This window comes from Pollicipes pollicipes, unplaced genomic scaffold, assembly GCF_011947565.3.
Source record: "Pollicipes pollicipes isolate AB1234 unplaced genomic scaffold, Ppol_2.1 Scaffold_4002;HRSCAF=4701_pilon_pilon_pilon, whole genome shotgun sequence".
Classification (NCBI taxonomy): domain Eukaryota; kingdom Metazoa; phylum Arthropoda; class Thecostraca; order Pollicipedomorpha; family Pollicipedidae; genus Pollicipes; species Pollicipes pollicipes.
In genome coordinates this window covers 26,740,503-26,752,917 of record NW_023596420.1, presented here as the reverse complement: position 1 = coordinate 26,752,917, position 12,415 = coordinate 26,740,503, and the positions used below count along the sequence as shown (strand labels likewise).

Genomic DNA, 12,415 nt, shown 5'->3' with positions numbered 1-12,415 from the left:
GCCTTCTTCAGTCGCGAATGGTTCCCGTTCCCACAGACATCAACGTCACGTCGTGGCATTCGTAGCCGTCTCTAGTCTCCTCTCGGGTGGTCGTTCTCAGCCTGCCTCTTGCCTGTCCTTGGGCCGCCTGTCGCCCTAGCTGGTGCCACCCCAACAGCGCTGGTCGGGTGGTCCTTCGCAGCCTGCCTGCTGCCTGTCCTTGGGCCGCCCGTCGCCCTAGCTGGTGCCACCTCAACAGCGCTGGCCCCTAGGTCGGCCAGGCCCGCCCGTTCACGGCGGCCGGTTTGCCGGCTGGCTGTCAGCGGGGCTCACCAGTGCGACAGCCGGGGCGGGGACGGACACGGGATATCACTCTTTCGGCCGGGCGGCACTTGATCGCCGGTATTACTCTTGTGGCCGGCGGCGCGGCGACGATTGTCGCCGGATAGACGCGCACCAAAAGAATGGCGTAATTAAGAGCGCGGCGAATCAGGCGCGGATCGGCCGGGCCGCCGCCGGTCCCTCCGGCCGGTCCCGAAAAACGGGCCACAAAAAGGCCGCCCCCGCCCCGCTGCAGAGGCAGAAACCCGCCGCCCAGACGGACAGACCGGCAGACAGACCGGCACACAGTCTGGCGTAGTGGCACGCAGCGTTGTGCGCATGCGTACTTTGCAGATGCGTTTGAAATCAGCAGCGGCCTCGTGTATTTGACGCCATGGCCCATCCTTTCTTAGGGAGCGGCCAGGTTGAATCGTTTCCTCATAAACTCAGCTTTAATGGATCTCGTACTGTTCAAAAGTGTCCTACAGTACACGAGATGGAATTCAAGGGAGTGTTCCAAATTTGTGTGGGGTTTTGAAATGAAATAACTATCTTGAACATTAGTCGGTGCAGTTCACAGCCCTGCCCTTCTTATGACCTGAACCCCTCTAGTTACTGAGTTAAGCGCCAACGAATATGTGCATACTTTTTCGGGGAAACTATTTCAAGGTCACCAAGGCATTCATGACGCTATGATAACGTCCTTCAAATTCTGTCATTCCATTAGCTATACGGCGATCAAGGCCAATAAAACATAATTGTTGAGTTGTTCATATGTGGCGTTCGTGAGCACGATTTCCAGACGTTACGGCCGTTAATTAGCTCTCAATCATTGTTGTGCAAGGTACGATGACGTAACCAAACGATGACATATTGAGGAGCATATTTACCAAACAGAGAAATTTTGTTGTCTAGAGCAGTTTAAGAGTTATAGCTATAAGTGAGCTCATTTAATCACATCTGACGCTTTCTTGCATATCTTCAAATGCAGAGCATTCCCTCTAATTTGCAGGGAATCTATGGAGATCATACAGGACTTCGCAACCACTGTCACGTTGTCCTTTGCTGATCGGACTTTGCCTTCCAGGCGTATCCGACCGCGGGTAGTCGTTCGTCTGCCCAGCCGGTAAACTCCAGGTACGGCCGCGCTCGCCGTCGGCGGTGACTGGAAGCCGCTAACTCCACTCTGCGGCGGCTGATTCCCCCTCACGATTCCAGGGACTCTGGAGGGGAGCGGCCCCGGCCCGGCCCCGGCCCCGGCGGGCTGGGGCGGCCGACATTGGACCGGCGCGGGACGGCGTCCACGAGCGGCCAGTCATGTGCGCGTCATTCAAGAGTGTGCTCTTGTCGGCCGGACGGCCGGCAGCGGACCATTGAGACGCGTGCAACGACCTGTTATTACTGGTGGTGTAACCAGCACCGGCGGCAGCGCGCCGGCAAAATTACCTCGGACGTAACGTGGGTTTTCTGATAATTGTTTCACGCACCGACCCCAGGGTGGGTCTTAAATCACGCAATGTTCCGGGATAAAACCGCAGCACAGAGGAGCTACAGGAGAAACCCATGGATTCTGGGGCATGCATATTTGCACTTAAACGCCGCGAGCGCCTTTGAAAAGATTATACCAACCGCACGAAGTCTCCTCATTGAGGGTTGATGTAATTAACTACATTTATGACAAGGTCTTATGATTTTGAACAATCTACAGCAACCTCCTACATTCAGTATGAAGACGCCCACTGGAGCATGTCGAGTCGGTCATCTTCACCACGGGTCGGAACTAAGAGCAACTCTTAGCGGCTGCCTCTCGTCCGCATCCGAAGCAGTGGCCGTCTACGGCACCAGTCGCCTGGACCGCAGCCGAGCCTGGTCTCGGCGGATGGTCGGACCATGGTCGGACCTGGTCTGGCCAGACTGTGGGCAGCTGCAGCGGGCGGCCGGACGGGCCGGCACAGGCCGCGCCGCGCGGAGCTGACCGCCGGCGCCGGAGCCGCTGACGCCGCCTGTTTGCACCGGGTTCAAGGATATTCGCGCCCCGTTGTGGCTGCCTCTGACGCCGGCGGCGCGCCAGCCTTTCTCGCCGCTGAATCGGATGGATTCCTCGCCAATTTTCACCGATTGTTTGCGTGCCGCGCCGGCGGCGCCGTCCGCCTCTGCACTGGCCGCCGCCGCCGCCGCCGCCGTGCAGCGCGGCGGCTGCAGACGCCTGCAGTGGGCGTCAATTGAGCCGACCAAACGGTGTCAAGTGGCTTTTGACACTCGCAATTAGAGTAATGGCGTAAACAGATGTTTTAGTGACCCGTCTCGACACGGCCTGGGGAGGGCGGAGGCCGCGGTACGATCGCGAGCACACCGCGTGAGAAGTTTGGTCTGTCCGACGGCTTTGCAAAACCGCGACGATCATGCAGCCCCAGAGGCTGCTCATCAGAAACAGATCACCGCTTGCGCATAATAAATACACTTGCTTCCGAGTACATAGTAAATTCGAGCATTCACCCTTGCTGTAACTAGAAAATATCATCCCCATTGGTACGATTGCACGTATTTTGAGCAGACTCAGCCGTACCACTGGTGGCCGGGCCCTGGTGCTCCGTCCCCGCCGATGGTCGGAGCCGGCCACTGAGCCGGTGAGCGCGTGCCCCGGCTGCGCGCATGTGTGCCGAGCTGGCGACCTCGGCCGCCGCGAGTCGGTCTTACCGTGAGTTGACGCCTCCCTGGGCGACGGCCAGCTCCTCCACGGTCGGCTTTCTGTAAATCAAATAAGCCAAAACTCAGCGCAAATCAAACAAAACCGAGAGGAAGGTAAACAAAGCCGGTGACTGGACGTGTTCGCCACCCTGACGCCGCCGCCGCCCGGCGCAGGCACGGCAGCGACAGGAGGCGCCTCTTCACGGGCCAAATCAGGCCAGGCACGTGCTTACTAGAGCGCTCACCGGCTCCATATCCGGAGAACGCGAATGCATGCGAGCTTCGAAACTATTGCTACGACCATCAGGAAAACATTTTTTGCCGGCATTCACTGTCAAAAGACGAACGCATCCATGTCTAAAAACATAACACCTGGGTAAGCATGCCTTGGTTATCACCGACACAGGAAACTGCGCGGCTGCAGCGATGCAGCCGTATGAACGAATGCAACATCGAGATACGTTGAGGCATGCGTCGTACGTGGTACGGTGGAGAGACCTTACTTGCAACCAATCTGCTGGGCTAAATCCATATCTTCAAAACCTTGAAAGTGCTCCTCTGGCTAGGGAAACATGCTTGCAGTCCACTGACAGCAGTATTTACCGCACAAATCACCAGCGAGAGAAGAATCGCGCGCCGCCTCGCGGAGCGCTCACAGCGCGCTCCCTCCTCCGTGCTGCGGCGGCCGAAACTGCCGCCGCGCTCAGCTGATTACGACAGCCGACCGCGCCTACAGTCAAATTTGATTGGCTAATTGAATAATAAGAACGCACATGGCGATGGACGTATCGGAGTCCACTCCAGGAAACAGGTTCTGCCTGGGGTCGGGTGGCAGGTGGAGCTGGGACGCCTGGAAACTGGTCTGATCGGAGACGCGCTCAGCGGCGTCCCCGGCGCCCGCCCGCGCCGGCCCGGCCGCCGCGCGGCGACGCCGTCAGCTGACCTTGCGTCCCAGCGCAGCATCCGAATCCCGCGCTGCACGGACCCGACTCGACTTGTCGCACGTGCTCGCCGGCGGCCGGACCGAGTTCGGCTCTGGGGCCGTCGGCCGTCGCGCGCGTGACGGTCCGTCGTGACCACGTCGGCCTGTTGATGCCGGCGCGGGGCCTATGTATGGGTATGGCCAGCATCGCCGCTAATTAATTTACTGGCTCTAGCTGTGAGAAGCTGCGATTGGCGCTGCCGCGCCGCGGCAACCGCATTCACGGCCGCGTTAGCCGTCGCAGATTTAGGTCCGCCTCGTGACACGCTGCCGCCGGGCCGATATTGAACAACAATGCTAAATCAAACGGGCGCCATTACATAAACCATTCAAGTGAAGGCTATCGCAGATTAAATTTGGCGTGCCGAGTCGGGTCACTCTGTGCAGCGGTGAGCGCGCCGGCTGCGCCGTGATCGTCTGCGCGCAGACACGCAGAGCTCGTCAGGCGGAACCGCGCGCTGCTGATCTGCGCCGAGCAAGTCGCAGATCAGCCGACCGGTAATCGGAATCTTCGTCAGTTATTTACAGCGACATTTACGCGTTTGCAATCTCAGTGCGCGGCGAGGCGATGAGTTACCGTTTGCAAGTAGGGTAAAGTTAATATAATGAGCAGTCTCTACCATTTATGGTGTTCTTGATGCGTTGTGTCGTAACGAACAGGCTCGCCGACAGAAAATATTAGCCATCAAATTATGGAGAGGGCGCCAGTTGTGGCGTTGTTCGCCGACTGCCCGCTGCTCTGGCCGCGCTGTGAGCGGTGCCGCGCCGCTGTCGACACACACACACATACACACACACACACACACACACACACACACACACACACACACACACACACACACACACACACACACACACACACACACACACAATACACACACACACACGCACACACACACACACACACACACACACACACACGCATATGTACGCACATACAGAGCATGTTCTCACGTGCCATGCATCCGCGCCAGAAGCGGGCTGTCAGTTACCTGCGCCGGCTGGCAGCAAGTGAGAGGAATCCCACATGATTGACTCTCCTTCCACGGCGTCGTTTTTGCATAAGAAAACATGCTGCATGATTGCAGGTGGCCCAGATGCATCTCTTTGTTCCTGGGGCGACTGCAGGACGCCAGTTTGAGTGGAGGGTCTCTTTGTGCTGAAGATAGCGGGGTAAGTATTATCGGTAGCCTCGGTAAGTGCACAGAGGCGCTATCACTAATGCTCTTCGATAAGATATCGAAGGCGCCCTGTCAGTTGTGAAGGTAGCTGGTTCACTGGGAGAGGGATGCGCACGGCTGCGGCCGGCCAGCGCGCCGTGTTGGCCTGCTGCACGGTCTGCCTACCCCCCGGTGATGACAGAGCAGAGGCCTCATCAACAGCGGGCAGTGGCCGGCAGCCTGGCCGCCGGCGTTGCCCGACAAATCACAGCCCTGCCCAGCTCCGGCAGCCCGGCCGGCCGCGCCGGCCGGCGGCAATATCGCCGCGCTTTATTTCCTCCACTGCTGATAGGTGCTTAAAAGTCGAGTGAAATTGTGTTCGGGCTTTGAAGTATGACCTAACAGCACATCCATCCCATTACGCCGGGGCAAAGTCATAAAGTTTATCATTCAGATAGTTTCCAGGTAATTCCTTATCAAGGCCAACGACCAGCCAAGCCTTCGCCACTTAGCCCATGTTGCATGCATATGAAAACATGGCCATGAATGAGTGCGAACTGCGCAGAGAGGGATACCGTGCTTCACCTTCACAGCACGCTGCATTTGCAGGGCAGTGGAAAACGCTGGACCTCACAGCGCAGGTGGATACCCTGCCAGCTAGCGTTCAGTTTTCCCAGAGATCCCAGCGCGATCACCCGCAGTCGAAACCATTTTGTGGGCACGGTAAGGACAATGAAACACATGTGATTGATACTTCGGCTTCTTTCAGATGACCGGAGAATTTTCTGGTGATTTATTCCATTTTTGTTTGTCAGTCAGGACTTTTCCCCGAGACCCTAATAAATCACGCCGGCCCGATTCGTGTCTGCGTGGTCGTCCGCGAGGCGCGCCGCCGCTCGGCCGCCGGCGGCCGGCGTCAGTCGCATCGCTGGAATCGGAGGATCCGCCGGTCGACCCGCGCCGCCCCGTTGCATCACCGACCGGCCGTCCAGCGGGGGTTCCGCATTACAGGACCCCCTCCTCGCACCGGGGCATTGTTGCAAATCATAAAATCGCCATCGCCACATGCGGTGGAGGGGCCGGGGCTGGCCGGCTGGCCGCGGCGGCGTCCCACCGCGCGCGCTGCCGAACGCTGAAATATGAATTGACGTTTGACCCCTGTTGCCGTAACAAGGCGCGGGACGCGGTGACGCCGCTGGGTAGGGACCGGCGCGGCCCACTGACCAGCACGTGGCTGCGTCGCATCGCCCTCAGCTGGGCGACATTCCTGGCGCCCGTGGCGGCCCAGCCGACTAGCTCACGCCGTCCGGCCTCGCCCGTCGCCGACACCAGCCCTCATTAGTTCAGGACTGGTTCAACTGGGCCTGGCCTCATCCCAGGCATGCCAGGCGGCCGGAATTCTGACGTGTTTTCTCACTAGCTTAGCTCGACGCGTAAACACCACGGCACTATGTAGTTCACACAGCAGTTTTAGAAATTGGGGCGATGTAGAACAGTTATAGAATGTGCACAAAAATTTGGAATTCAGCAAACGCCCGTTCAAAATTGGACAGAACACCGTAAAGCATTCGAGATGCAGCGGCCTTTGATCGCAGCCAGAAGCGGCAGAGCGGGCCGTGGCCAGTGGTACAAGCGGAACAGGCGGGACCGGGCCGTGTCTAGTAGGTCCGCCGGGAGGCATTCTACAAGCCGTTGTCATTCGATGGATATGAGCGGCCGGCCGGACGTCCGATAATTCGAGCCCGGGGAGCCCTTGGCCCGTCTGCCGAGCGCCGGCGCTGGGCTGTGAAGGCACACGTGTCGGCCGAGCCGAGCCAAGGCTGCCCCGGCCGGCGGGCAGCGTCGCCCAGCAGGCCGAAGCTGCCCTGGCTGGCGGGCAGCGCTGCCCAGTAGGCCGAAGCTGCCTTGGTTGGCGGGCAGACGGTCCAGCAGCCGAAGTGCCCTGAGCTGCCTTGGCTGGCGGGCAGCGCCGCCCAGCAGGCATGTCCTCCCGTCGCACGGCGTCAGCTGGCGCCGGACCTGGTATCAGATCAGGCCGGCTCCCGGCTCACTTACGCTCGCGCTTTATTGCCAACCATCTCGGGATACATGTGCCGACAGGCTGCTGACGCCGACACTGACACCCCCTCCCCTTCGCCATTCCCATCCACCGACAATGGCACCCCTGGCACCCCTGGCGACGCGCAACATTTAGACCGCAATTTTTACCGGAAAACAAAGCGTCTGAGGTTGGGTGGCATTCCGACGCCAGCTGCCGCCGTCTGGCCTGATCGGCGCGACGGGGGACCACTGGCGGCGGTGCTCCACCTGACTGGGAGGTCGGCTCGGCGGCAGCGCAGAGTGCCCCGATCCACTCCGTAGCCAGAGAAGCTCGGAGCACGTTTCTGGTGTCAAAGCACGGGGAATGGATGCCCCATCGGCTGAAAATTCGGGCGCGATTTTAAAGCATGCTGAAAAACTATTGTTAACAAGCTTAAGGGAGTCGCATCATGCCCCCCCCCCCCTGCTTCAGGGCGGGGGTTAATGCATTTTATTTGGGCATCCGAATACAGCAGGTAAGGTGCCCTCTCACCTGGACAAGCACATTTAGCATTATGCCACTTCAGGACCCAAAGTCAAGATGATTGAGGACTGCTTGCGTTGAATCACCGTGTGAGCGCTACACGCCGAGTGGACGCTGTACGGGCGCTACACGCCGAGTGGACGCTGTACGGGCGCTACACGCCGAGTGGACGCTGTACGGGCGCTACACGCCGAGTGGACGCTGTACGGGCGCTACACGCCGAGTGGACGCTGTACGGGCGCTACACGCCGAGTGGACGCTGTACGGGCACTACACGCCGAGTGGACGCTGTACGGGCGCTACACGCCGAGTGGACGCTGTACGAGCGCTGCAAGCCGAGTGGACCCTGTGCGAGCGCTACACCCCGGGTGAACGTGGTAATAAAAATGGACAGTGCGAGACCTCAAACGCTCCCTCTAGCTTCCCTATATGGCATACGCCCTTTGATTTGGAATCACGCCCAGCTCCAGCAACTCCTTGATCTGCATGCACAGGTTAACCTGTTTTCAATATTCGAAGCTTTCGAGCCCCAAAGGAGGCTTCGGAACATCTGCTGCCCCAGCGGCGTCATAGATGATCAAAGCTCCGGTGATATCAGCCCTTCCCACAGCACGGCTGTGTTGTGGGAAGGATGCAAAACAAGCGGTGGTGGCGCTTGGTCCGGGACCACACAGACGATGTGAGGCGTTTCAGGGACAACAGCGCTGCTGACCGGCCAGCGCTGCGCTCCCCGGAGGAGGCCACAGACGCCGCTGAGGGAGATGGGCTGCAGCGAACGGCAGGCCCGGCACGAGCCGAGTCCAGGCGGCGGAGGGTGGGACCAGGCGGCCGTCCTGTCCCTCGTGTGGCGGTCAAAATAGAGCGAGGTGCGCGGCAGGCTCTCTCAGGTGGCTGCAGTCGGACCTGTAGTCGGCGCGTGGTCATGACAGAGCTGGTCGCGCGGCAGGCTTCCCCGGGTGGCTGCAGTCGGGCCTGTAGTCGGCGCGTGGTCAGGACAGAGCGGGGCGCGCGGCAGGCTCCCTCGGGTGGTTGAAGTCTGCCTGTAGTCGGCGCGGGGTCAGGACAGAGCGGGGCGCGCGGCAGGCTCCCTCGGGTGGCTGAATTCGACCTATAGTCGGCGCGTGGTCAGGACAGAGCGGGGCGCGCGCAGGCTCCCTCGGGTGGCTGAAGTCGACCTAAAGTCGCCGCGTGGTCAGGACAGAGCGGGGCGCGCGCAGGCTCCCTCGGGTGGCTGAAGTCGACCTAAAGTCGCCGCGTGGTCAGGACAGAGCGGGGCGCGCGCAGGCTCCCTCGGGTGGCTGAAGTCTGCCTGTAGTCGGCGCGTGGTCAGGACAGAGCAGGGCGCGCGCAGGCTCCCTCGGGTGGCTGAAGTCTGCCTGTAGTTCGCACGTGGTCAGGACAGAGCGGGGCGCGCGCAGGCTCCTCGGGTGGCTGAAGTCGGCCTGTAGTCGGCGCGTGGTCATTCATCAGTATTCATTAGTGACGACGGACTGGCATACAAACGCACCGTAGTCTAGAAAACGTGCATTATAGAATGCAATGCACCCTATCTCGAACGCTGAAGATAGAGCACTTCTGTAGCAGGATGAGGAGCACGCGCAAAAGTAACATCATTCCTGCACTTTTCTGATATTTCTGACGATGCATGCCGAGCTGCAGCATTAAACAGAATTGCTGTTAGCATATCATACCCGGAATAAAGAGCAGCTCTCTCTCTCTCTCTCTACTCTCTCTCTCTCTCTCTCTCTCTCTCTCTCTCTCTCTCTCTCTCTCTCTCTCTCTCTCTCTCTCTCTCTCTCTCTCTCTCTCTTCATTTATTTCTTTCTATCCCCCTCTTTCTTTCTGATCAACGGCGCGAGCGTGATAACGCATTTGTAGTGCCTCATCAAGGCCGTTCTCATATTCATGCACCTATTTGTTATTATTGTGGTAGCTGATAGGGTATTTAATCGAAACGGTGCCAAAAATGGCGATTTATACATAATGAATGAGAGCTCTTTATCGACAGGGGCTACCACTGACCCCCGAATATCAGCGGTCACTGGGCTGGGAGTAGACAGACATCACGTGCAGCAACATGATTGTATGCCACTTGTGTAACAGTTTTGGCTATCAAGGGTAGACAAAATGCTCAGACTAACATCATACCGATTTCATTTCCCGGTGTTACTGAGAACTCCGGTACATTCACATTTACACCTGCTCCATCAAGAATTGCCACTGCCTTATGACGTCGTCTGACCTTAACTCGTGCTCGGATTGGGGGGGGACAATTCGACCCCTTGAAGGTTTTCCTGGAACAATTTGCGAACGCCAACACGTATGCGCGCCAAACTTTGCATGACTGCAGGCAACTGATTAGCGAATCTATTAAGATACAAAATAAATGTTACTTTGTGGGGCTGCTGACGTATGGTAGGTTGAAGTCAGGCCTTGGCTGGCAACTTATGCAATTGCTATGAAACACCAGTCTTACACTTTGTACACTAATTTGGAGTTTGACCTTGTTTGACCTTATTTGACCCAAGCGCCATAAACTAAAAACCTCCAATTTTGACGCAAGCGCGATCACATACAGGCCAACTCACTCTGTGAGTTTGGGGTCTCTAGCTTATCAGTATTTGAGATCTCAGGGCGGTCGAACTGACCCTCACCGGAGTGAAGGGTATTTAACTGGCCACCCGGGCGCGTGCTACGCTAAGTTATTCGCACCGGCGAACCCGACGCGTTCATTGCGGCACATAGTCAACAGAGTGGCATGAACATACACTCGCGGCGTTCTTTGCAGATGGTGTCAGGGAAAGGAACCATTGACAGAGTAGTGCGAACATACATCCGCAGCGTTTCTCGCAGACGCTGCAGGGCAAAGGAACCATTAATAGAGTAGAACGAACCTACCCCTGCACTACTTATCACAGAATCTGTCGGGCAAAGGAACCATTGACAGCCTTTGCAATGTCTGATGGTTCGGCAACATGCTGTTCGACTGGTGGGTTGAAATGGATGCCAGATGGCCGCTGCTGCGCCCGAGGCCATGACCCCAGTCGCTGCCCACAGATGTGACGCTAGAGCGGACCGCCACCGAGCCCTTGACGTACACTACCGGATCTCTAGGGCAGCAGCCGTCGGTCGGAGCGGAACCGGCACCGAGCCCGTGACGCACACTACCGGATCTCTAGGGGGGCAGCCGTCGGCCGGAGCGGACCGCCACCGGGCCCGCGGCTTATACCAGCGGGTCTCCAGCAGGGGGGGGGGGGGGGGCAGCAGAGCCCTGACACCAACTTTGACCTCGGCTATCACGAGGGCGCTTGGTTCGGCACCAGGCGCCGCAGAATGGCATCGGTTGCCGCATTCAATTGTATATCAATTCAGAAAGGCGGAGCTGCCTTCAAAGGCGCGATCAGTCTGGTGCTCACTAATGAAAAGCCGGGTCAAAGGGCACCACTGCAATCTAACAATAATTGTCATGCAAACGGCGGAATTGCGGGACATTGCGCGGCCAAAGTACACTTGGCGCCGACAATGTGCAGCGCGCTGGGCGGGGACCGCGGCCGACAAAGGCAGCCGGACGCCTGGCGGCCCGTCAGAGGTGCGCCGCGGCCCGCTGCACGGCCGCCGAGCTGAGCCAGCGCCAGCGCCAGCTCCGAGCAGGCAGCGGTCTACCTAAGCTCCAGCACCAGCATCAGATCCGGGCAGACGGCTGTCAAGCTGAGCACCAGCACCAGCACCAGCACCAGCACCAGCACTAGCTTCGGGTAGACGGCCGCCGGGATGAGCGTCAGCGCCAGCACCATCACCAGTTCCGAGCAGACGGCCGCCGAGCTGAGCGCCAACACCATCACCATCTCCGAGCGGACGGCCGTCGAGCTGAGCGTCAGCGCCAGCACCAGCTTCGAGCAGACGGCAGCCGAGCTGAGCGTCAGCGCCAGCACCAGCTCCGGGCAGACGGAGGCCGAGATGAGCGCCAACACCATCACCAGCTCCGAGCAGACGGCCGCCGACCTGTCCCGAACGCGGTCCGCCATAATTGAAACTGATTTAAGCCGCACGACTGGGCGGCCCGGCGTGGTTTATTAAGACGGCGCGGTTGTTTGTGGCCGGTTGAATAGCTTGTGATGGCCTGCCGCGGCACGGGCGCCGGCGCCGGCCAGTCCGCCGCTCTCTGCCCCCCCCCCCCCCCCTCCCCCGCCGCTTGCGTTTGGTTTCCGCACATGTGCTTCGGTGCGCCACAGCTGACGCGTTCATCAGCGGACGAGTGCGCTCGTGTTGGTGGAGATTGTAGGGTGATTAGCGTTTTTTCGTTATTGTTACGAACGATAGTAAACGCTCGTTAACTGTTAAAGGACTATATTCCTAACGGAAGAAGTGTGTTTACTGGCCATCAGAGTGGCGCCGCTTGTCTCGGTTGTCTGGACTTCCGACAGGGGAGGCCAGGGACGGCCTCCTCTCGCCACTCGCCCGCTTGTCTCGGCTGTCTGGACTTCCGACAGGGAGGCCAGGAGCGGCCTCCCTCGCCGCCCGCCCGCTTGTCTCGGCTAGCTCGCCTGCCGACAGGGAGGACAGGAGTGGCCTCCCCCGCCGCCCGCCCGCTTGTCTCGGCTGTCTCGCCTGCCGACAGGGAGACCAGGAGCGGCCTCCCTCGCCGCCCGCCCGCTTGTCTCGGCTAGCTCGCCTGCCGACAGGGAGGCCAGGAGCGGCCTCCCTCGCCGCCCGCTCTCGTGC

General features: G+C 59.2%; 1 protein-coding gene across 1 annotated transcript in view; it reads right to left on the bottom strand.

The window, feature by feature from the left end:
• The window catches only part of LOC119094296 (protein trachealess-like), a 108,647-nt gene that overhangs the window by 82,412 nt on the left and 13,820 nt on the right, over nt 1-12,415 (bottom strand). Inside the window, 1 exon segment of the mRNA XM_037217369.1 lies at nt 2,998-3,048. Within this exon segment, the coding sequence (XP_037073264.1) occupies nt 2,998-3,048 (51 nt within the window).